The sequence below is a fragment of the Eschrichtius robustus genome, chromosome 16, assembly GCF_028021215.1.
Source record: "Eschrichtius robustus isolate mEscRob2 chromosome 16, mEscRob2.pri, whole genome shotgun sequence".
NCBI classification, from domain to species: Eukaryota; Metazoa; Chordata; class Mammalia; order Artiodactyla; family Eschrichtiidae; genus Eschrichtius; species Eschrichtius robustus.
This window is the reverse complement of record NC_090839.1, coordinates 79,652,168-79,676,957: the sequence shown is the minus strand read 5'-3', so window position 1 is coordinate 79,676,957 and position 24,790 is coordinate 79,652,168. Positions and strand designations below refer to the sequence as shown.

The window sequence follows — 24,790 nt, the reverse complement described above, 5'->3', positions numbered from 1 at the left end:
ATGGCAAGATTTCATTCTTTTTGTTATGGCTAATATCCCATTGTATTTATACCTATCTATCTATCTATCTTTCTATCTATCTATCTATCTCACAGTTTCTTTATCCATTCATTCATTGATGGACACTTACATTGTTTCCATATCTTGGCTATTGGAAATAATGCTGCAGTGAACATGAGGGTGCAGTTATCTTTTCAAGGTATTCATTTTCTTCGGATAGATACCCAGAAATGGAATTGCCAAATCATATGGTAGTTCTATTTTTAATTATTTGGAGGAATTTCCATACTATTTTCTGTAGTTGGCTGCACCAATTTACATTCCCACCAACACTGAACATGGGTTCCCTTTTCTCCACATCATTGCCAACACTTGTTATTTCTAGTCTTTTTGATAACAGCCATTATAACAGGTGTGAGGTGATATCTCATTGTGGTTTTGATTTGCATTTCCCTGATGACAAATGATGTAGAACATCTTTTCATGTATCTGTTGGCCATCTGAATGTCCTCTTTGGAAAAATATATTGATATATTTGAATCCTCTGCTCATTTTTAAAATCAGGTTGTTTGTTTTCTTAGCTACTGAGTTATATGAGTTCTTTATATAGTCTGGATATTAGCCCCTTATTTGATACATGATTTGCAAATATTTCTTCTCATTCGGTAGGTTGTCCTTCATTTTGTTGATGGTTTCCTTTTCCGTATAGAAGCTTTTTAGTTTGATGTAGTCCTACTTGTTATTTTTGCTTTTGTTGCTTTTGCTTTTGCTTTTGGAGTCAGATTAAAAAAATCATTAAGACCTATGTCAAGGATGTCACTGGCTATGTTTTCTTCTAGGAGTTTTATGATTTCAGATCTTATATTCAAGTCTTTAATCCATTTTGAGTTAATTTTTGTGTATGGTGTAAGATAGTGGTCCAGTTTGTTTTTTAATTAATTAATTAATTATTTTTTGCATGTGGCTGTCCAATTTTCCCAAAACCATTTATTGAAAAGACTGTCCTTTCCCCATTGTATATTCTTGGCTTCTTTGTCCTAAATTAATTGACCATGTATGTGTGGGTTTATTTCTGGGCTCTCTGTTCTGTTTCATTGGTCTGTGTGTTGGTTTTTATGCTAATACCATACAGTTTTAATTACTATATCTTTGTAATATAGTTTGAAATGTTACTCTCTTCCTTTGTGGTTTGGGGACTTTCTGTAGTGGTATCCTTATATTCCTTTATCTTTTGTCTAGTTACTATAGTTTTTTGCTTTGTGATACTGTGAAGCTTACATATAGCAATTTATGTCTATAATAGTCTATTTTAAGTTGATAACTTACGTTTGATCCCATTGTAAAGATCAACATTATTACTGTGTCCCCACCATGTTTTATATTTTTGATGTCACACTTTACATCTTTTTATCTTGTATATCTCTTAATAATTATTGTAATATAGTTATGTTTAGTTCTTTTTTCTTTTAACTTTCATACTAATTTTATGTAATAATCCACTACTTTTACTATATATTTACCTTTCCAGTGAGATTTATTGTTTCATAAGTATTCTTGTTATTAACGAATGACCTTTTTTTTTCAACTTAAAGAAGTCCCTTTAACATTTCTCGTGAGGCCAGTTTAGTGGTGATGAACTCTTTTAGCTTTTGCTGGTCTGGAAAACTCTTTATCTCTCCTTCACTTCTGAATGATAACTTTGCTGGGCAGAGTATTTTGGTTGGAAGTGTGTTCTTTCAGCACCTTGAATGTATCATGCCACTCCTTTCTGGACTGCAAAGTTTCTTCTGAAAAATCTGCTGATAGTCTTATGGGGGTTCTCTTGTACATAAAAAGTAGCACCTAAAAAGCTACTTTTAATATTCTCTCCTTGTCTTTAACTTTTGACATTTTAATTATAATGTTTTTTGGTGTGGGTCTTTTTGGGTTCCTCTTATTTGGAACTCTCTGGGCTTCCTGGATCTTGATGTCAGTTTCCTTCCCCAGACAAGGGAAGTTTTTGGCTATCATTTCTTCAAGTAAGATTTCTGCCCCTTTCTCTCTCTCTTCTTCTGGGAGTTTTATAATGCAAATGTTAGTTCTTTTCATGTTGTCCCATAAGTTCCTTAAGCTGTCTTCACTTTTTTTCTTTTTCCTTTTTTTTTCTTTTCTTTTTGCTTCTCTGATTGAGTTCCACATTCCACTACCTTGTCTTTGAGTTGACTAATCCTTTCTTCTGCTTCATGTTGTCTGTTGTGGAATCCCTCTAGTGTATTTTTCAGTTCAGTTATTTTATTCTTCAGCTCTGTGACTTCTCTTTGGCACTTTCTTATATTTTCCATCTCTTTGCTTTAGTTCTCATTGTGTTCATTCATTCTTCTCCCCAGTTTGGTGACCTTCTTTATGACCATCACTTTGAACCCTTTATCAGGTAAATTACTTATTTCCATTTCATTAAGGTTTCTTCTGAGGTTTTATCTTGTTCTTTCATTTGAAGTGTATTCTTGTGTTTCTTCATTTTGCTTGACTCTCTGTGTAGGTTTCTATACAGTAAATGAAACAACCACCTCTCCCAGTCTTGAAGGCGTGGTCTTGTGTAGGAGATGAACCTTGTCATTCAGCCCTGCCTAAGCTCTTAGCTCTTAAACCTCTGTGCTTGTCCAAGCAGCCTGTTATATTTTTAATAGCTCCCAGTAATAGAGGATGCACCAAGACCTGTCAGTGTCCTAAAGGGGAGCACCTCAGTACCTAGATTCAGACTGACTAGAAGCCAGATCCTCAGGGATCAGCTTTTAAAAGTATGCAAATATATACAGTCCTGTGGGACTGAAAGCATAAACCCTGATAGCCACCAGAGCCAGGTGGTCTGGAGGTGTCCCCTGGTGGCAGTTACAAAAACTGGGGCTCCAGATGAGTGTATAAGCTCTCTTCTGGGTGATACCGGTGAGCTGGCTAAAGCCAGCTGTTATTCAGCCAGCTTTCAGCCAGCAAGGCAGAGGGAGAGCACCAAGATGGCGTCCACAGCCTACATTCCTTGAGACCACCTCCCTAGGCCACTAAATGTGTGCAATCCTGAAGCCTGCCCCTTGGGTTGAAGCTCCAGGACCGGCAAAGCAGACTCCTTCTCAGAAATACTGGGGGGTGTGCCTCAGTCTGCTGTCTGTACAGTGGTCTGGGATGGTAGCCTGCCAAGAACCTTCTCTCTGATTCCATAGTCTGTGGGACTCAGTAATGCAATACCCCTTGCCCCCTGCCACCAAAGGCAGGCACTCATGGGATACCCCCTGGGTGTGGCAACTGCAAAAACTGGGGCACCAGATATAGAAACCGGGGAACCAGAGGCTTGTAAAACTCCCCTTCAGGAAACACTGGCACTCTAGAGCACAGCAGAGGATGAGTATGAAGACAGCTGCCCTCTGAAGTCTCTAGAAGGGATTACAACCAGCCCTTAGACGCATGTTTAATTAGAACCCTTCCCCTAGGCCACAGTCATGATAATTAGCTAATAGGCCTCCTTCACGGAAAGACTGATTGCTTGGGTCTGTTGCCTGTTACTGCACCCATGGGGTGGTAGCTGTTTAAGAACTCTTTCTTCATTGTTTACAGCTCTGGAGGACCCATAAGCATAAGCCCCACTGGCCTCCAGAGCCAGCCGATCGAGTGACATCCCCTAGATGGCAGCCACAAAAATCGGGGCACCAGATGTAGGTAAAAGCACTCTTCTGGTAGATACTGGTGCTCTAGAGCAGAGGGAGGGTACAAAGATGGAGCCTGCCAGTCTTAGCCCCTGGAGAGTGTTCTAACAACCTCCTAGATGTGTATTAAACTAGACGCCTAGACGCCTACCCCTCAAACCAACGCTTTCACATAAACGGTTGAGCCTCCTTCACTTCAGGTCTAGGTGCGATCCATCAGCTGCCTCTTCGCTGGTCCCTGGGATGGGCGAGTCTGAGCTCATGAGCCTTTAAGAGCGGATTCTCGATTGCTTCAGTTTTGTGGGTTTCAGGACACGAGCCCTGTTGGTTTTCAAAGTTAGATGGTTGAGGGCTCCTCTTTCAAGTGTGTGTCTTAAAGGTTGGGATGCCTGATGTGGGGTTCGAACCCTTTGTTCCTCAGGGGAGAAGCTCTGGGTTTTGAGTTCCCTACTGATGGTGGGTCACTGTGCCAGGGATGGGGTTTATGGTGTGCCAGCCTCTCCTACCTGCTTCAATGTGGTTTTCTCCTTGTTTGCGCGATGTGTAGTTGTTATTCAGCCAGCTTTCAGGTTTTTTAAAGAGGAAATTGTTCCATATGTAGCTGTAGACTCAGTGTGTCCATGGGAGGAGGTGAGCTCAGGATCTTCCTACGTTGCCATCTTGAACTGGAACTCCAAGTTAAACATTTTTGAAATTTTATCTAGTTGAGCTGTAAACCAGGAATGCCCTGCTCTGCAAGGTGGTGAGTTCATTATTCCTGGAGGAACACGGTACAAGCTGGGGGGCCATCTCTCTGGAATTCCTGCACTTGATGGGGCAGGGTGCTGGGGCAGTTGATCTCTCTTTCCTTCCAACTCAAGATTGTGAGTTGGAACCCAAGTGTACTATTTGCCGTAGACTTAGAGAATGCTTTACTCAGTTCTCTTCCCTGAGGAAGCAACTGATGTACTTGAACTCTTACGCCTTCATTGAAGATATTAAGACTAACGTAACCTGTGGACATCATGTCTGGGAAGCACTGAGGATACAGGGCAGAAAATGTCAAAATCAGCATAATAATGCAGATGTCAACAGAAGTCAAGATCATCATACTAATATATGAACTGGGGAATCAATAATGATTTGACATGAGTTCATGAAGCAGTGTTTACCCATTTCTGACGTGTCTCCAGGAAATTTCTGTATCAACACTAGCACGTGGTAATATATTTGGTCAGCCCATCTTACCGTGCACTTACTCATTCATTTATTCACTCGTGTTGCTCATTCATCCGTTCCTTCATGTGTACAACATGTATGAGGTGCTTACTAGGAGCAAGGCTATCTGTAAGACACAGAGACGTCATCCTGTTTGCAAGAAGCCTGTGTCCTTGTGAGTGAACAGTCAAGGACGCCCATAATAGGACAGAAGCAAGGCTGTGGTTGAGATTTCTACCAAGGAGCAGCAGAATCTGACTTTCTGGGTTGGGTAGTGCTCAGGATTTGCAGTGTTGTGTTGAGCAGCAAAGATGACTGGCAGAGGCGCTGAGAGGCAGTGGCGGCTTAGAAGCATCAGAAGAGGGTGGGGTAGCTAAAAGGGTGCAACAGAGAGGGAGGTGGGGGATGAGGCTGGGCAGGGAGTCAGCCTGAGTGAGTGGCTTTGTCTATTACATGACAATTTTTGGATTTTGTTAGGCAGCAGGAATGCACTAATGAATTTTAAGCTTAGGGGTCAGATGTGCATGTTAGAAAGCTCACTCTGCAAGACACAGTGTTAGGAGTTGACCACAATAATAACTCAAGGAAGAGATGACTTGCATTTGAATCTGGGTGGCGGCACAAGGGATGGAGGGGGGAGGAACAGAGTCCAAAGGTGTGAGAACTAGCACCAGGAGTCATTTGAGTAATGAATTTGAAATATTATAGGTAGATAGATAAAGTGGATATATATTATATAGCACAGTTTATATAGTTAGCACGTATGCTTAACGTTAATATTATATATATATGTAATAAAGTGCTTAGTATAATGCTTTGTATCTAATGAACATTTGTCAGTAAAACTAACATTTGTATCCAGAAATGGTGCTTCCGCTCTCTCTTTTGGCAGTATTTCCGGACAAGCTTTTCTGTTCCATTGATCCACCTGTCATTTCTTGTTTCATTATCTCACTATCTTGTTTTAAAGTAATTTTTTTTGGAGTATAGTAGATTTACAATGTTGTGTTAGTTTCAAGTGTACAGCAAAGTGAATCAGTTATACATGTACATATATCTACTGTGTTTTTAGATTCTATTCCCACATAGGTCATTACAGAGTATTGAATAGAGTTCCCGGTGCTACACAGCAGGTTCTTATTAGTTATCTCTTTTATATATAGTAGTGGGTATATGTCAGTCCCAATCTCCTAATTTATCCCTCCCCCACTTTCCCCCTTGGTAACCATAAGTTTGTTTTCTACATCTGGGATTCTATTTCTGTTTTGTAAATAAGTTCATTTGTACCAGTTTTTTAGATTCCACATATCATGCGATATCATATGATATTTGTCTCTGTCTGACTTACTTCACTCAGTATGACAATCTCTAGGTCCATCCATGTCGCTGCAAATGGCATTATTTCGTTCTTTTTTAAATGGCTGAGTAATATTCCATTGTACGTATGTACTCACTACCTTAATAATTAGAGCTTTTCAGTGTGCTTTCCTAGCTGATAGGTTAAATCCCTTCCTGGCTCTTCTTCACACATTCCTCTCTGTCTCTGTGATCATGCTGGCTTCCTTGGGAAGGCCCCCTCACTCCCCCAGGTGTACATGGAATTCCGGGAATAAGCCTGGAATTACTGCTCACTATTAAGCTTATGGCTGTGACTTCCTGCGTGTATCAGTAAGTTTTATCAGCTTCCAAATGCTTTAACATCGTGTGGGATCTCCCTGGGGATCTGTGACTTTCAGGAGGCGTTGGGGCCTCTGTAGAGACCCCCCAACACACGCTTTCCCAATGGAAGAAGGCCACGCGACATGCTGGGCTCTTTGGGTGTGTGCGTGTGTTTGTGTGTGTCTGTGCGTGTGTGTGTTGTGTGTGTCTGTGTTGGTGGGTGTGGTTTCCGCCACACTAGGCTGTGGCTGCCAAGATGATGAGGAGCTTTACGAGCTGACAAGGCACCAGACTGCATTTTGTTTCTGTCTCTATCCTGGAGTTTGTGCGTCTGTTGTGAGTTGCGTCCCGGTTTCTGAAAGAATAATGCTGGTTATCCGTAAACTCATCAGTTTAAACTGTAACCCTGGAGAAAATTATGTCCTTAGTTGCATGCAGGGAGGTGGGAAGGTAGCTGGGAGCTGATTTACAACCTTGGCTCTTTATTTTTGCTGCCACTATGGAGCCTTTGTAGCTTGGGCCAAACCGAAGACAGAAGTGGGCAGAGTGATTTATTCTTGCTGAGCGATTATCAAACCAGGACACCTCGGGACTCCTGGGCTCAGTGTAAGATAGATGAAGCTGCCCCCCTCATCCACATGAGGTGTCCTGCAGAAATTCGGTGTTGACCCAACTGCGCTGGAAGGGAATTTCTAAAATTTCAGAGGTGGAGGTTATTTTTATTAATTAATATTTGGAAAATTGGGTGGCTATTTGAGAAAAGAATGTACAGTTTAGAGCATCTATGCTCTAACCTCTCTGCATCTATGTAAAATTTCCTCCCAGTCACCATAGCACTTTTTTTTTTTAACATCTTTATTGGAGTATAATTGCTTTACAATGGTGTGTTAGTTTCTGCTTTATAACAAAGTGAATCAGTTCTATATATACATATGTCCCCATATCTCTTCCCTCTTGCGTCTCCCTCCCTCCCACCCTCCCTAACCATAGCACTTTAATTAGTATTGCTTTATTTCTTAATATCAGATAGGGCCCCCCCCCTTCAGTTTTCTTCTTTTAGAAAAATATCTAAGTTTTATCACCTCTGTGTTCTTCTAGGTTAATTTTAGAACCTTTTGTTATGTTTCAGAAAAAAAAATCCATTTGGAATTACATTAAACCTGTACATTAAAAAGAAATAATTGTATCTTCGTAACATTCCATCTTCTAATTAAGAAACATGTCTCCCTCTGCCAGTTTATGTATGTCTCATTTTATCCATTTAGTAAAACTTTATGATTTTCCTCCTATTGGTTAAAGTTATGTCTAAGTGTACTGTCATAGTTGTTGCTTTTACAAATAGAAATTTTTTTTACATTTGATACTGTGGTTGGTTATAGCCAGAATACAAAACACTGCCCTGGAAGCACCTAATGTCACTGGCATGGCCATCTCCAAGGTCACCAGGGCCCTTTTCACTGCCAAAGCAAATGGCCCTTTTCAGGCTTGATTTCCCTGTGGCATTCATCAGTGTGGACTCTCTTTTTCTTTATGAATACACATGTACTATAATATGTAGTGGTAATCCCTCTTCTCTTCTCCTAGTAGATGTTTTTCTCATGGGTATTTAATTTTCCTTCTCAACATCACTTTATAATAGATGGCTCCAAGTTCAATCTTCAGATCTCATCCCTACTCATCCATATATACTCAACCGTTTTTAAGACTTTTCTATGGGTCAGGCACTGGGGTGACCACATCCCTGCCATTAAGTACCTAGACGTGGAACCATGGGAGAAGCCTTCCTACGGGACAGGTAAGATGCTGTATCTGTCAGGATCCCAGCAGGAAACAAATGGCACACTCAGAAGGGGTGATTAAAGGGATTTTAGCAAAACATTTACGAAGGTTTGGGCAGAGTTAAGGGAAATCAGCAAGGAATGACCAGGCATGGTGAATTACTTCAAGGCTAGGAACAGAGGAGGAAGCAGTTGCTAGGCCAATGCCTAAAGGGGCAGGAAGAGGGAGAGGTTAACAGAACACGGGGTTAGCTCTAAGCCTAGGCTAACCCTAGGAGATACCTGCCTGAATACAACTGTGCCATAGTAGAATGCAGCCTCTACCAAACCGCACCTGGTCAGGAGGGAGCTGGGGGATAAATACCCCAACCTCTCTCTCTTCTTGTCTATCAGTCTCCTCAAGGCAGCTCCTGTTGGTTGAGCCCAACCCAAAGCCAGAAGGCAGGGGAACCCTTGATGCTGTCTAGATAGGTCTGTCTCCTGGGGCATGAAGCAGAGAAACAGGGTGGAGAGAAACATGAAGAATATTCAGTAAAGGTGCTATGGGATGGCTGACCTCAATTTGTTCTTCCTTCTTCCTTACCTTCAACTTCTTGCCAAGAGCATCCCTTGGCTCTGCAGTCTTTAGCTACAGTAACTCAAGAGGCAGCGCCTCTTGAGGGAGAAGAAAGCAATGCTGAGTCCTCTCAGGCCTGGGGCCAAGCAGCCACCCCATTGTCTTCCCTCTTTCCCTCCTTCTTCTCTTTGCCAATTGCAACTTCCATGCCTACATGTTCATATCAGTCTGCAGCGGCTACAGTTGCTTCTGGCCAAAAAGCAAAGGGCACTTTCAGAAAAGAAGGTTCCCTGGGTGCATGGAGTCATCCCAACTTGTCCCAATGGCATCTTTTCCCAGCTAAGTAAGGACCAACTTGAGTCTTGTTGGTGAACTTGAACTTTTATTTATTGTTGCCAACAGTTTCTGGGACCTGCTAAGTAAGCACATTAAAATGCAAGTGAAAATTTTTGCTGCTTTGTTGAACCTTTCTGGCAGATTCAATTGGGAGGAAAATGGGAACACATGGACCACAAAATATATAATTCATAGTTGTCACATTGCACTCTGAGGAATGATCTTTTTTGAGGCTGCTAAGTGGGTGCCTTTCATGATGGAAGAAATAATGCCACAGAAAGGGAAAAAAAATCTCACTTGGGAGGTGGCATTCCCCATGTGTCCTTGGTAGGATTAGCCTGCATTCCTAGACTTAATTCCTATGCCATTTGGTAATAAATTCCCTCCGTGGCTCCTCTGCCTGCATTGGAAAGGCTGCCCATGAGAGCATGCTGGGCAAACACAGCTGAGATGCATTTTAGCTCCGAGGTGGCATTTAATGACCTGGGATTGGAAGCTATCTATTTAGACTGGACAAAAGAAATGCTGTATCGTCAAGGGGAGAACAAGGTGTGCACAGAGGAAATAAGAGGAAGAATCAGATGTTTTCCACCGAAGCTGCTGAGTTAAGTTGAAGGTCAATCCTGCCCCATTTGGGCAGTCTCTCTTCTTGACCCTTGGGCTCCATGCTGGCAAGAAAACCGCAGAAGAGTGAGTTTTCTGGCTTTGGAGAAGAGGCTGCAGATATTGGGGAGGGAAAAGGGAAACCCAGGGTGAATGACCAAAAGCAGACAAAACGAGGAGAAAAACCCACTGTCAGTAGTCTCTTCATCATCTTCTAAAAGTATGTAATATTTCACACATCATATATATCACATATGTGTCAGGTAATAATTATATAATGAATACTAGCCGTGTCTCCCTCCCAGCTTTACAACGGAGTGTTACCAGGATCTTGAGGTCCTTTGGGTGTCCTTCTCCCGTCATAATCCATGCTCTTTTTTACTGCTGTTTATAGTTTCAGTACATAGATTTTTATTGCTAAACTATATTTTGATTACTTTTTGAAACTTTGTATAAATGGAATTCTATGCATTTTTAAAACATCTTTATTGGAGTATAATTGCTTTACAATGATGTGTTAGTTTCTACTGTGTAACAAAGTGAATCAACTATACATATACATATATCTCCATATCCCCTCCCTCTTGTGTCTCCCTCCCACCCTCCCTGTCCCACCCCTCTAGGTGGTCACAAAGCACTGAGCTGATCTCCCTGTGCTATGCGGCTGCTTCCCACTAGCTACCTATTTTACATTTGATAGTATATATAAGTCCATGCCACTCTCTCACTTCATCCCAGCTTACCCTTCCCCCTCCCTGTGTCCTCAAATCCATTTTCTATATCTGCATCTTTATTCCTGTCCTGCCCCTAGGTTGACTGACTATTTCCTTTCCCATATTAGGGAAGTCTTCAACTGTAATCTCTTCAAATATTTTCTCGGTCCCTTTTTCTTTCTCTTCTACAGCTGGGACCCTTATAATTCGAACGTTGGTGCGTTTAATGTTGCCCCAGAGGTCTCTGAGACTGTCCTCAATTCTTTCCATTCTTTTTTCTTTATTCTGCTCTACAGTAGTTATTTCCACTATTTTATCTTCCAGGTCACTTATCTGTTCTTCTGCCTCAATTATTCTGCTACTGATTCCTTCGAGAGAATTTTTAATTTCATTTATTGTGTTGTTCATCGTTTGTTTGCTCTTTAGTTCTTCTAGGTCTTTGTTAAATGTTTCTTGTATTGTCTCCATTCTATTTCCAAGATTTTGGATCATCTTTACTATCACTATTCTGAATTCTTTTTCAGGTAGACTGCCTATTTCCTCTTCATTTCTTTGGTCTGGTGGGTTTTTACCTTGCTCCTTCATCTGCTGTGTGTTTCTCTGTCTTCTCATTTTGCTTAACTTACTGTGTTTGAGGTCTCCTTTTCGCAAGCTGCCTCCAGTTGTTCCCGTTGTTTTTGGTGTCTGCCCCCAGTGGCTAAGGTTGGTTCAGTGGGTTGTGTAGGCTTCCTGGTGAAGGGGACTAGTGCCTGTGTTCTGGTGGATGAGGCTGGATCTTGTCTTTCTGGTGGGCAGGACCACGTCTGGTGGTGTGTTTTGGGGTGTCTGTGACCTTATGATTTTAGGCAGCCTCTCTGCTAATGGGTGGGGTTGTGTTCGTGTCTTGCTAGTTGTTTGGGATAGGGTGTCCAGCACTGTAGCTTGCTGGTCATTGAGTGGAGCTGGGTCTTAGCATTGAGTTGGAAATCTCTGGGAGAGCTTTCACCGTTTGATGTTACGTGAGGCCAGGAGGTCTCTGGTGGACCAATGTCCTGAACTCAGCTCTCCCACCTCAGAGGCTCAGGCCTGACACCCGGCCAGAGCACCAGAACCCTGTCAGCCACATGGCTCAGAAGAAAATGGAGAAAAAAAAAAGAACGAACAAAAGAAAAAAAAAATAATAAAGTTATTAAAATAGAAAAAAGTTACTAAAAATAAAAAAATTAAAAAGTAATGAAAAGAAAGAAAGAGAGAAAGAAAGAAAGAGCAACCAAACCAAAAACAAATCCACAAATGATAACAAGCACTAAAAACTATACTAAAAAAAAAAAAAAAAAAACCCCAGATAGAACCCTAGGACAAATGGCAAAAGCAAAGCTATACAGACAAAATCACACTAAGAAGCATACACATACACACTCACAAAAAGAGAAAAAGGAAAAAAAAATGTATATATATATATATATATATAAAAGGAAGAGAGCAACCAAATCAATAAACAAATCTACTAGTGGTAATAAGCTCTAAATACTAAACTAAAATAAACATAAAACCAGAAACCAGTCAGTCGCATACAGGACGCTCACACAGGACGGGGTTAAAGGAGCAGCTGCTTCGGGGGCTCTGGCTCACTCAGGCCGGGGGGAGGGAGAGGCACGGATGCGGGGCGAGCCTGCGGCGGCAGAGGCCGGCGTGACGTTGCACCAGCCTGAGGCGTGTCGTGTGTTCTCCCGGGGAAGTTGTCCCTGGATCACGGGACCCTGGCAGTGGCGAGCTGCACCGGCTCCCGGGAGGGGCGGTGTGGAGAGTGACCTGTGCTCACACACAGGCTTCTCGGTGGCGGCAGCAGCAGCCTCAGCGTCTCACGCCCGTCTCTGGGGTCCGCGCTGATGGCCGCGGCTCACACCTGTCTCTGGAGCTCGTTTAGGCGGTGCTCTGAATCTCCTCTCCTCGCGCACCCCGAAACAATGGTCTCTTGCCTCTTCGGCAGTTCCAGACCTTTTCCCGGACTCCCTCCCGGCTAGCTGTGGCGCACTAGCCCCTTCAGGCTGTGTTAACGCCGCCAACCCCAGTCCTCTCCCTGCGATCCAACCGAAGCCCGAGCCTCAGCTCCCAGCCCCCGCCCGCCCCGGCGGGGGAGCAGACAAGCCTCTCGGGCTGGTGAGTGCTGGTCGGCGCCGATCCTCTGTGCGGGAATCTCTCCGCTTTGCCCTCTGCACCCCTGTGGCTGCGCTCTCCTCCGTGGCTCCAAAGCTTCCCCCCAGCCAACCCCCATCTCCGCCAGTGAAGGGGCTTCCTAGTGTGTGGAAACTTTTCCTCCTTCACAGCTCCGTCCCAGAGGTGCAGGTCCTGTCCCTATTCTTTTTTCTCTGTTTTTCCTTTTTTCTTTTGCCCTACCCAGGTACGTGGGGAGTTGTTTGCCTTTTGGGAAGTCTGAGGTCTTCTTCCAGCATTCAGTAGGTGTTCTGTAGGAGTTGTTCCACATGTAGATGTAGTTTTGATGTATTTGTGGGGAGGCAAGTGATCTCCACATCTTACTCGTCTGCCATCTTGAAGGCGCCCCTCAATTCTATGCAGTTTTGATGCTCGCTCTTTACATGAAGTCTATGAGATTTATCTGTTTATCTGCAAGTCATTCATTCTCATTGCTGTATAGTATTCCTTTTTAATGAGTCTATTACCATTTATTTACCATTCTTCATTGTATTTTGGACACTGGATTCTTCCTTCCTACAAAATTTCCTGGGCAGAATATTTGTGTATATGTTGGGAGCTGGGTGGAATGTCTTATTCTGTCTCCATTACTTTTGGATGGTCAAATAACTAATCCTTCTAAGCCTCCATTTTTTCATCTCTAAAGTGATCATGGTAATATCTACCCTGCCTGCCTAAGAGAAAAATGGATACAAAAGCATTTTAAAAATTTAAAGCCGAAACAACAGTCAACAGTGGGTGGAGAGAGAGTGGTCAAGTGGATTTATGAAGACAGCAGAAAGTTTAAGCACTTGGTTGGTATTGAGATGTTTCTCCATCCTTTTAAGTCTTCCTTCCTTGAAGTCTTGAGCTTCAAATGAAGCTTCAATGAGAGAACATGCATGCAGAGTACAGAAGTAGTAAGTCCTAAAGTATGCAGCTCCTACGGTAGGTATGGTGGAAGCATAAGAGGGCGTGTGGTCAGAGAACACTTCCTGAGCATGTCTGTCTTTGTTCTTGCCACTCAACATCTTGGCCCTCCCACTCCTTACAATGGCTGTGGCCCCCTCCAAACTGATAGCTGCCAGGGTTCATGTTTTGGGCCTCCTCTACCTTCTGAACTTCCATGCCCAAGTGTTTCAGCTCCCCACTGGACATATGATCCTATCTGAATGTCCCATGAATGCTCCACATACCACATGTAGAGACTAGAATGCATCTTCTCGAACTTTCTTCTGTGTGCCCTGTTTTGTGAGTGATATTGCCACTCAGTCCTCTCGCTGGAAACCCGAAGCTCACTCACTTCTTCCTTCTCTCTCACCCTAACCCGTGTCTGTCTCCTGCCTTGTGATGATATCTCTTAAATGTTTCTCAAATCTCTCCTCTCTTTTTGATCACCACCACTCATACCTTAACATGATGCCCCTTCTATCCTGGTCTGGGCTGCTGCAACAGCTCCAGAACTAGTCTCCTTATCTGTCTCAGAGACCGGGTTTTATCCTCCCTTGTATCTCTAACTATATCCAGAACTCAGGTCTCATCTTCCTTTAACAGCTGCAGAACCTTAACAAAGTTACCACGTTCTCAGATTCAGTGTCCTCATTTGTCAAATAGAGATCATTGTCGTACCTTCCTCATGAGGTTTTCAGAAGATTAGATGAAACAGTGATAGAATATATGTAAAGCACTTAGCCGGGTGCTTCCCAGCACACAACAGATGCTCAGTAAATGGTAGTTGGCCTTCCTGTTAGTGCCTGGGGTCTGTCCTTGTGCTATCTACCTTCTAGGCAAAAATTGTAAATTGTGCCTCAGATCATGTTACTTTCCTTCTCCATGCTTTAGGTACCTTGTCACTTACAGATAAAATGTAACCTCAAGGGAACCAAGGCTGCATAATGAATTTTGTGGGCCCTAAGCACTTCGGCCTTCACAGAAAAACAATAAAACAACAATTTAAAAAAGAGTATTAAAAATTTTATTTGATAACTGTGTCTTTCTGATTTAAAAGAAATTTAAACATCTTCCTGAACCCTCCAAAATAGTGGGGGACCTAAGCACTGTGTTTACTGTGATGAATAGATAAGTCCTCCCTGAAGGGACCATGTACCTTCTGTCTCTCTCTCTCTCTTTTTATCCCCAGTCTTGCTGAGGTTATTTCGTCCCACCCATCTTTTTTTCTTTTAGTTTCTCTCTCTCTCCTCCCTCCCTGTTTCTCTTTAGTTTCTCTTTAGTTTCTCTTTCCTCCCTCCCTCCCTCCCTTCATTCCTTCCTTTCTTCCTTCCTTCCTCTCTCTCTCCATCCCTCCCTGTTACTCCTTTCTTCCTTGATGTCTTTCTTTTGTGTCATTAGTTTTTGTTCTTTTGTTCATTATTGCTTTCTTTGGGCTTCCTCTCTCTTTTTTCTAATTCCTTGGGTTAGATGCTTACCTTATTAATTATCAGTTCTTCCTTTCCCCCCCTTAATATATGCATTTATATAGCTACTTCCAAGTATTGCATTAGCATGATCCTACAAGTTTTGAGATGTACTGTTTCATGTTCTGTTAGTTTCATGTAACTTCTAATGGCAATATGATTAATTATTTGACCCACATTTGTTTTAGAAGTCTTTTAAAACTGCCCAAATGTGTGAATCCTTTGTGGTTATTTTTATTGTTGGCTTCTGTTTTTTATTGCTTTATGTTCAAAGATGATCTGTAAGCTAGGTTGAGACTTGTTTGTGGCCTGTCAATTGTTTAAAAGTTCCATATACTGTTGTAGAGAATATACGATTATTAGAAAGTCAGGTGCAACGTCCATTAGATCAAACATCTTAATTTTGTTGTTCAGTTCTACCGTATCTTTGCTAAATTTTTGTCCTTATCTGTTCAGTACTGAGAGATGTGTTAATATTTCCCACTATGATTGTGGATTTGTTAATTTCTTCTTGTAATGTGGTCCATTTTTGCTTTATGTAATTTGAAGCTATGTTGTTAGGTGCTTGGTAGTTTGTAATTCCTAAGAGCTTCCAGTGGATTGTTACTTTTATCATTATGTAACGACCTTCTTCATCCCCATAAGGCTGTTTGCCCTAAAGTCTGTTTTTATCTGATGTTTATAGAGCGATTCCAGCTTTCTTTTGGTTAGTATTGTCATGGTCTATATTTTCTTTATCCAATTCCACTCTGTTTTTTTGATATCGATTGTATTCATTTTGTGTAGTTACTATAACCAATTACCATCATCTTGATGGCTTAAAACAACAGAAATTTTTTCTCTCACAGTTGGAGGCTAGAATTCTGAAATCAAGATGTTGGCCAAGCCATGCTTTCTCTGAAGGGTCTAGGAGGTAATCCTCCCTTTCCTCTTCCTAGCTTCTGGGAGTTGTTAGCAATCCTGGGCATTGCTTGGCTTGCAGCTGTATCCTTCAGTATCTGTTGTCAGATGACCTTCTTTCCTCTGTGTATCTGTGTTTCTATCTCTAAATTTTTCTCATATGAGTACACCAGTTATATTAATTTGATTACATATGCAAAACCCCGATTTCCAAATAAAGTCATACTCATAGGTTCAGAGTAGACAGGGGGCCACTGATCAGCTCAGTACCTTCCTAATTAGAAATTATGAAACATTTAAGGCATACAAAAGGTCTCGTATTCTGTGCACGTCTGAGCTCCAAAATGCCAGCCTTTAGTTGATGAGCAATGCATCCTTCACCCCATCCCAGCAGATAGAGTCTCAACTCTGATTATAACTTACCTCTGGGCGTTTCCTTTAAGTTCTTGCAAGCTCAGCTATGCTTTTACAATGTTAAAAAAGTTTTCATTCAGAATTTCTAGGTAGTTTATTGGAAAGTTTTCCTGTTGTTTTAGCCTTCCATCTTGCTGGAAATAGAATTGTCTATCATAAGTGGGTTTTTAAAAATAGCTTTATTGAGATTTTTTTCACATGATATCATTCATCCACTGAAAGTGTACAGTTTAGTGGTTTTTAGTATATTCACAAAGTTGTGCAAACATCACCACACTCTATTTCTAGAACATTTCCATCACCCAAAAAGACACTCGATACACATTAGCCACTCCCCATTCCCTCCCCAAATACCCACCACCCTAAGCAGATACAGATCTACTTTCTATCTCTATAGATGTGCCTATTCTGTGCATTTCAGGTAAACAGAACCATACAGTATGTGGTCTTTCCTGTCCAGCATTATTTACTCGGCATGTTTTCAAGGTTCACTCATGTTGTATATATCACTGCAGATAGTCTCTGACTTATAGTGGTTCGATTTATGATTTTTTTGACTTCATGATGGTACAAAAGTGATTAGCATTCAGGAGAAACCATACTTTGAATTTTGATCTTCTCCTGGGGCAGCAATATGCAGGACGGTACTGTCTTATGATTCTGGGCAGTGGCAGCGAACCACAGCACCCAGTCAGTCATGTAACATGAAGGTAAACAACCAACACATTTACAACCATTTTGTACCCATGCAAGCATTCTGTTTTACACTTTCAGTACAGTATTCAATAAATTACATGAGATACTCAACACTCTTTATTATAAAACATGCTTTGTGTTAGAATGAGTTTGCCCAACTGTAGGTAAGTGTTCTGAGCACATTTAAGGGAGGGTAGGCTAAGCTATGATGTTTGGTAGGTTAGATGTTTTACATGCATTTTCAACTTACGATATTTTCAACTTACGATGGGTTTATCGGGATGTAACTCTTTTGTAAGTTGAGGAAGATCTGTACTTTTTTAAAAAGATAGTTTTTTATTGCCAAATAATATCACATTGTGTGGATGTACCACATTTTGTTTTATTCACTTATCAGTTGATAGACACAGCTAATATGAATAATGCTTCTATGGACACTTGTGTACAAGTTTTCAAGTGGGCATACCTTCTCATTTCTCTAGGGTAAAAAAATGGAACTGCTGGATCATATGGTAAAACTACGCTTAGCATTTTGAAGAACTGCCAAAGTATTTTCCAAAGTAGCTGCACCATTGTGCATTCCCACCAGTAATGTCCTATCGGGAGTGATTTTAAAATCCAACACAGGTGTCTGTACTTGACCTGGGATGAGTCCTTACAGATTTTGGAGCACAGTGAAGGTGATGTTATTGGAATGGTTGGTGCACGGAGATGTGGCATGAGAGATTAAAGACCAGGAAGCAGGTCACTTCCTGTGATCAGGAAGTGTTGGAGTAATCCAGTTCTCAGTTGATGGTTCCTCTGTTGGGCTGGTGGGGGGCAGAAAAGATGTCAGGGTTCCTGAACAACACCATGGACGGTGGAAATGATTCTCAGGTAGAAAAATGATGTTCACTTGAGACCAATCCTGAGATGCTTGCTGAACCTTTCCTTTTTGATTTTGTATCACAGAAAATAAATTTTTATTTTCAGAGAAGCAGGAAAGGGAATACAGGTCTTGCCATTATGGGGTGGAGGACCATCCTGTGACTGGAGCAGATTTACTGGCCTTTGACTTACTTGAGGATACCTTCCTGGGAGGTTATGGTCCTCCTAGGCTTTGTGGTCTGCCCGCCATGAAAGCTGAGGATGCTTTTTACATCTCTGGTCCATGGTCTTCCTGCCAGTGGCAGGAAGTGGGGGTGTGTGTGTGTGCACACGCCTGAGGGTGAACAGGGTAGCTTGAGCATTTGAAATAGCAAAAGAGAATGAGAGCCCTTAACAGCAGAAGTTTTCAAGCCGAGAAGTAAAACCTCCCATAACTGTAGGATTTAAAAATTACCCATCAAGCTGTTTATCGTTTAATGGAACAATAGGTATAAAGCTGCCACCATCCTGGGAACGTGCAATTGCTCAATGAGGCTTGTTACAGAGGCCTTCTACTCTACTTGGCACTATTATCACCCTTATGGGTTTTTCTTCTCTGTGATTTATTCTCAAACATTTTGTATTTCCTTTTGCCATTTAAATGAGATTTAAATAAAACCATTAGGTATAGAACGGTGGCAGATGGCTACACACTTTAAACTCATGATAAAATCAATCTGTATATTATTCTCTGTTCAAATGAAGCGAAAACACCTGCAGTCTGGAAGTTCCTTATTACTGCCTTTTCTGTGTTGTACTGGGCATCTCCTGGAATATCTAACCTTGTGGTAATTGATCATGAAGAAAGGAAATCAGGCAGGGATGACAGCCCCAGTTCTGTCCCATTTTGTGTGTCTTTCTTGGTCCACGTGTCCCCTGCTTTTGGCAGTCTCTCCCTTTTATAGACCGCCCCCGCCATCCACCCCAGTTCCCAAAAGGAGGGAGAGGGAGGGGGAGGCTCTTCATGGATGACCAGCCTTAACCCCACATCTCACAGTTGCTCTGACCTTCCTCTCAATTGAAATGTGTTCAGGGCATATTCCGATATCAATAAATTGAGAACATAATTTTTTCTGTGACAGGTAATGTTAAAATTTCCACTGAAGCTATATCTGAGCCTGAGTGGCATATCCCGGTATGGTGGTTTTCAAATAATTCTTTTTCTCCCCCTCCTTTTTCTAGGTTTATCTAAATCCCTTGGGCTCATTGAAGGTTATGGTGGGCGGGGCAAAGGGGGCCTTCCTGCTACCCTTTCCCCGGCTGAAGAAGAGAAAGCCAAGGGACCCCATGAGAAGTATGGCTACAATTCCTACCTCAGTGAAAAAATTTCACTGGATCGTTCCATTCCGGATTATCGTCCCACCAAGTAAGTTCTGATTCAGTCATTCAGAGGAGCTTGCTTTATCAGATGGTTGGGCGTAGACCCATGTCTGTGACATTTTCTTGTGTTACTTGTAACTAGTGGAGGGGCTTTTATCTTGTCTCCTCCGTAATCAATAAATAGTACTATTGATTATGAAAATAAATAGAGCTAAATAAGAATTTTTAATTTTTATAAAATAATACAGAAGCATAGAGATAATAATACAGAAGCATAGAGAAAGGTCCGTGATACAAAAAATTTTTAAGTAAAAATTTAAAAATCAACATGATCTCATTACCTACAGGTGGTAATACTGGTAAAATACTAGTATTTTGTCTTTGAGTCTATTTTCTATACAGATTATGAGCATATGATGTGCTTCATTTATCCTTTTTTTCATTTATTATTTCATGAGCATTTTCTGGTGTTATTAGTTATGATCATTATTTTCATTGTTAGAAATTTAGATTATTTCCAATTTTTCATTATTCTAAATAACACTTTGATGAATATCTCCCCACTCAAATCTTTATGTATATTGATTTGATATTTACTTTCTTAATCCACACTTCTAAAGGTGTAATCCTTAGATCACATTGTAGGAATACTTTTGGAGGCTCTAGATACATATAGTGATATTTTCCTCCAGAAAGTTTATAGAAATTTCTGCTCCTATTGGAATTTTACTAGACCCTTCCCAAACTGGGTACTAGTATTTAAATAATGCTTTTCCCAGCTGGTAGGTGAAAGAGTACATCCTGTGATTGTTTCAACTTACAATTTTTGTTTGAGATTCTTACCTTTGAAACAGTTTGTTTGCGTCTTGCTTGGTTTATGAGAGGCCTTTGTTCTGTGCCCTCAGATTTAAGAATTATTTGTTTCCTCCTTGTGAAAGAGAGAAGAGAGGTTGGTGGGAAAATCAAGATGCTGGGGGAAAACATCCTATTTTCTAGGCAGTAGTCCTCCTTGGCTTGTCAAAGAGATGTTTCATCTTCTGTTAGATTTGTGGTGTCTCTCTTTCTTTCATTTGCAATGTGCCCTTGCTTAGAGTAGATTATTTCTTTTTCAAATGGATTTTGTACAAATCAGTTAAGTATCCTGGTTACTGAGAAAAATAGATTCAAGATAAAGAAAATTATCTTAAATGGATTTAAAATTGCAGCATTAGCTGAGAAACCTGTTAAATCTCTCTGTCTGCCTAATAAGCATATATTCATTTTGAATCACTAGGAAAACATACATCACCCCTGTTGGAAGCTATTTTGTGTTCCTGGACTTTTGCTCTCAAAAACATCTGGCTGTTTTCATTTCCTGGTGCTCTCTGATTAGCCTTTCTTATTTGGATGTTGGCAAATAAACAGAGCTGTAATTTTTGTAGTCCTGTGAGAATGAAGATCCTTCCAACATGGAGCTTAGTGGAAGTGGGTCAGTTGAACAATATCAGTGAGCACATACTATGTACCAGATGGTTTTCCCCACACTAGAGGCAGAACATTGGATAAGATAGTCCTTGCCTACATACTTCTTGTCTAGGGAGGGAGACAGATGTGCAAGCAGATCAATCCAGCACATTGTGCTCTATGTGGGTATGTCAGGCCAGAGACATACACAGTATGTACAGGGAGGATCTGGGAAGGTTTCCTGCTTGAGATTATGCATAAGCTTAATCTTGAAGGCCCATTAAGGGTTAGAAAATTAAAGAGAGGAGACAGATAAAGACAAGTAGGAAGGGGAATAGCAAGAGCAGAGCTGGGGATGCAGATAAAAACATGGCACGCCCAGGGAGGAATACACAGCTCTGTAGTGCTCTATAGTGTAGCATGGTGGCTTGAACATACCAGGGGTCCCCAACCCCCGGGGCCGCGGACCAGTACCGGTCTGTGGCCTGTTAGGAACCTGGCCGCACAGCAGGAGGTGGGCGGTGGACGAGTGAGTGAAGCTTCATCTGCCGCTTCCCACCGCTCGCATTACTGCCTGAACCATCCCCTTCCCCCACCAACCCCGCGCCCATGGAAAAATTGTCTTCCAGGAAACCGGTCCCTGGTGCCAAAAAGTTTGGGGACCACTGGAATACACCACTTAGATTTCGTCCCTCCGGAAACTTTACTAAGATGATAGTAAAGGACTACAGAGGATGACAGCCTATAAGGGACAAAAACAGGTTAGGCTCCCACAGCAGGGAAGAAACACCCACAAAGTTTTGGAAGATGGAAAGAGGATGGATGAATGGTAACTGACATAGCAAACTGGATGAGGCTGAGACCCAACCTTCTACATATGATGGGAAGTGGTGGGAAAGACAGAAGACTATAGCCTAGTCACACCTCAGAACCCCAGAGACTCAGGAATTGGAGGTTCTGGGTACCTCTGATGGCTGGGAGGTAGATTTGAATAGAAGGATTATAGCTGTGTCCCCAGATCCTTTCTTCAACTTTACAGAGCCAGAGACTGCCCTTCCCTACCTGCTGGAACATGGGAGGTTTATTCCCTGGAGAAGGTGAACTCTGGGCTTTAGTTCATAAGATGACAGAGGATAGGGCTGTGTACTAAGTGGGGACACCCTTGGCCTCATTACCTCTCCAAGCTTTCACACTCCTGTAGTCCAGATTTGGAAGAATCCACTCTAAGGAAGCCATCCAACCTAAGAGAAATGCCAGTAGATCTGATAGGTCCTCCGCATCCGCGAAGTGTCTGGGTTCTACTCATTAAACATTAGTAAGGCTCATCCATCTACACAGAGCTGTCTTACTCTAAAATAAGAAAGGAGAACCAGGATCCCTAGACATTTCAGGAGAATCTCTATTATAAAGGGCCTTAGCAACAAGAAGAAGAACAATAGAAAAGGCATTTGGAGGAAACAGACATGCTTTAAAACTATAATTAATGTCTTAGTTCATGGAATGTTTTGTTTTATTCACAAAATAAGAATCAAGTGCTATGTTAAAGTGATAATCAGAGAATGAAAAAGAGATCTTGGAAGTTAAGAATAAGACAGAAATAAATAGTTCAATGAAAGGTTAGATAAATAAATTATTGTGGTGATCACTTCAAAATATATACAAATATCAAATCATTATGTTATATACCTGAAACCAATACCAGGTTATATAGCCACTGTGCTGTACAACACATCCTCATGACTTATTTTATAACCAGAGTTTGTACCTGTTGACTCACTTCATCCATCCCCACCCCCTCCTCACCTCTGGCAACTGTGATCTGTTCTGTCAATGAACTTGGGTTTGTTTGTTTGTTTTTTAAGAGTCTGCGTATAAGTGAGATCTTACGGTATTTGTTTCTCTGACTTCCTTCACTTAGCATAATGCCCTCAAAGTCTATTCATGTCATTGCAGTTGGCAAGATTTCATTCTTTTTATGGCTGACTCATATCTATATGTATCACATTCTCTTTATCCATTCATCCATTTGTGTACACTTAGTTTGTTTCCATATTGTGCCTATTGTAAATAATGCTGCAGTGAACATGGGGACGGTGAATATATCTTTGTGAATTAGTGTTTTTGTTGTTTTTTATATAAGTACCCAGAAGTGGAATTGCTAGATCATATGGTAGTTCTATTTTTAATTTTTTGAGAAACCTCCACATTGATTTCCATAGTGGCTGCACCAATTTACATATCTAGCAACAGTGCAAAAGGGCTCCCTTTTCTCCACATCCTCGCCAACACTTGTTTTTTCTAGTCTTTTTGTTAATAGCCATTCTAACAGGTGTGAGGTGATATCTCTTTTTTTTTTTTTTTTTTTTGCTGCATTGGGTCTTCGTTGCTGCACGTGGGCTTTCTCTAGTTGCGGCGAGCGGGGGCTGCTCTTCGTTGTGGTGCGCGGGCTTCTCATTGCAGTGGCTTCTCTTGTTGTGGAGCGCACGGGCTCAGTAGTTGTAGCGCACGGGCTCAGTTGCTCCACAGCGTGTGCGATCTTCCCAGAGCAGGGCTCGAACCCGTGTCCCCTGCGTGGGCGGGCGGATTCTTAACCACTGCGCCACCAGGGAAGTCCCTCTCATTGTTTTTTATTTACATTTGCCGGATGATTAGTGATGTTGAGCATCTTTTCATGTACCTGTTGCCCATCTGTATATCTTCTTTGGGAAAGTGTCTATTCAGATCCTCTGCCCATTTTTTTTTTTTTTTAAATGTTTCTTCTGATTTTTTTTTTAAAATTTTTTTTAAATTAATTAATTAATTAATTTTTTATTTTATGGCTGTGTTGGGTCTTCGTTTCTATGCGAGGGCTTTCTCTAGTTGTGGCAAGCCGGGGCCACTCTTCATCACGGTGTGCAGGCCTCTCACTATCGCGGCCTCTCTTTGTTGCGGAGCACAGGCTCCAGATGCGCAGGCTCAGTAATTGTGGCTCACGGGCCCAGTTGCTCCGCGGCATGTGGGATCTTCCCAGACCAGGGCTCGAACCCGTGTCCCCTGCATTGGCAGGCAGATTCTCAACCACTGCGCCACCAGGGAAGCCCCCTCTGCCCATTTTTAAATCAGATTGTATGGGGTTTTTTTGCTGTTGAGTTATATTAATTCTTTATATATTTTAGATATTAATCTCTCATCAGATTTATGATTTGCAAATACTTTCTCCCATTCAGTAGGTCGTCTCTTCATTTTGTTGATGGTTTTCTTTGCTGTGAAGAAACGAATTTAGTCCCCCTTATTTATTTTTGCTTTTGTTGTCTTTGCAAACAAAAAAACATTTTTACCATTCTTTCAGAAAGTTTGGAACTGAATTAGTGATGGGCACACACACACACACACACACACACACACACGCAAAGCTTGTGAAAAACGAAAGCAATTATTAGCACAGAAAAAACCCAAAAGTTCCTCAAGAAAGGAATTGCAATTCCATATACTCTGTGGCTGAGCTGTGAACAATATAATCATACAAATATTGAATAGGTGTTAAACCACAAATTATGGTATAACTCTGTTGGAAGAAAGAAGAGGCAAAATGTGTATGTGAGGTGTGGGTAGTATAAGAAAATTAAATCTTTATGGTCAGAAACAGAAAATCAATTGAAAATATCTAAAATTTAAACATCAGGAATTGCAGCATAATGATTGTTATTTAGAAACATTGAGAGTACAGAAATGGGATAAGACTGTATATGTTTTGTTTTAATAAAATAAAAGTTGAATTACGCCATAAATGTAAATCTACACCAAAAAATTAAGTGCAGGGTAGAAGGGTGAAAGTATAATAGAAGAAAGAGTTGGAGAGCTGGGTTGAATGATGTGACCACCTCTGCCTTTTTAGATTTTTCTGGCAGCTATATGGAGGATGAATTTGAAGGTGAAATTAAAGATGAACTTGAGAGTTTGCCCACAGGTCACACATGGTAACCAGAGGTAGCGTTATAAATTCTGGGCTCCACAGCCAAAGGTACCAAAT

General features: G+C 41.5%; 1 protein-coding gene across 1 annotated transcript in view; it reads left to right on the top strand.

Moving 5' to 3' along the window:
- The window catches only part of GALNT17 (polypeptide N-acetylgalactosaminyltransferase 17), a 447,372-nt gene that overhangs the window by 165,842 nt on the left and 256,740 nt on the right, over positions 1-24,790 (top strand). Inside the window, exon 2 of the mRNA XM_068523846.1 lies at positions 19,201-19,384. Coding sequence (XP_068379947.1) covers positions 19,201-19,384 — 184 coding nt within the window. The remainder of the gene's footprint in view (positions 1-19,200; positions 19,385-24,790) is intronic.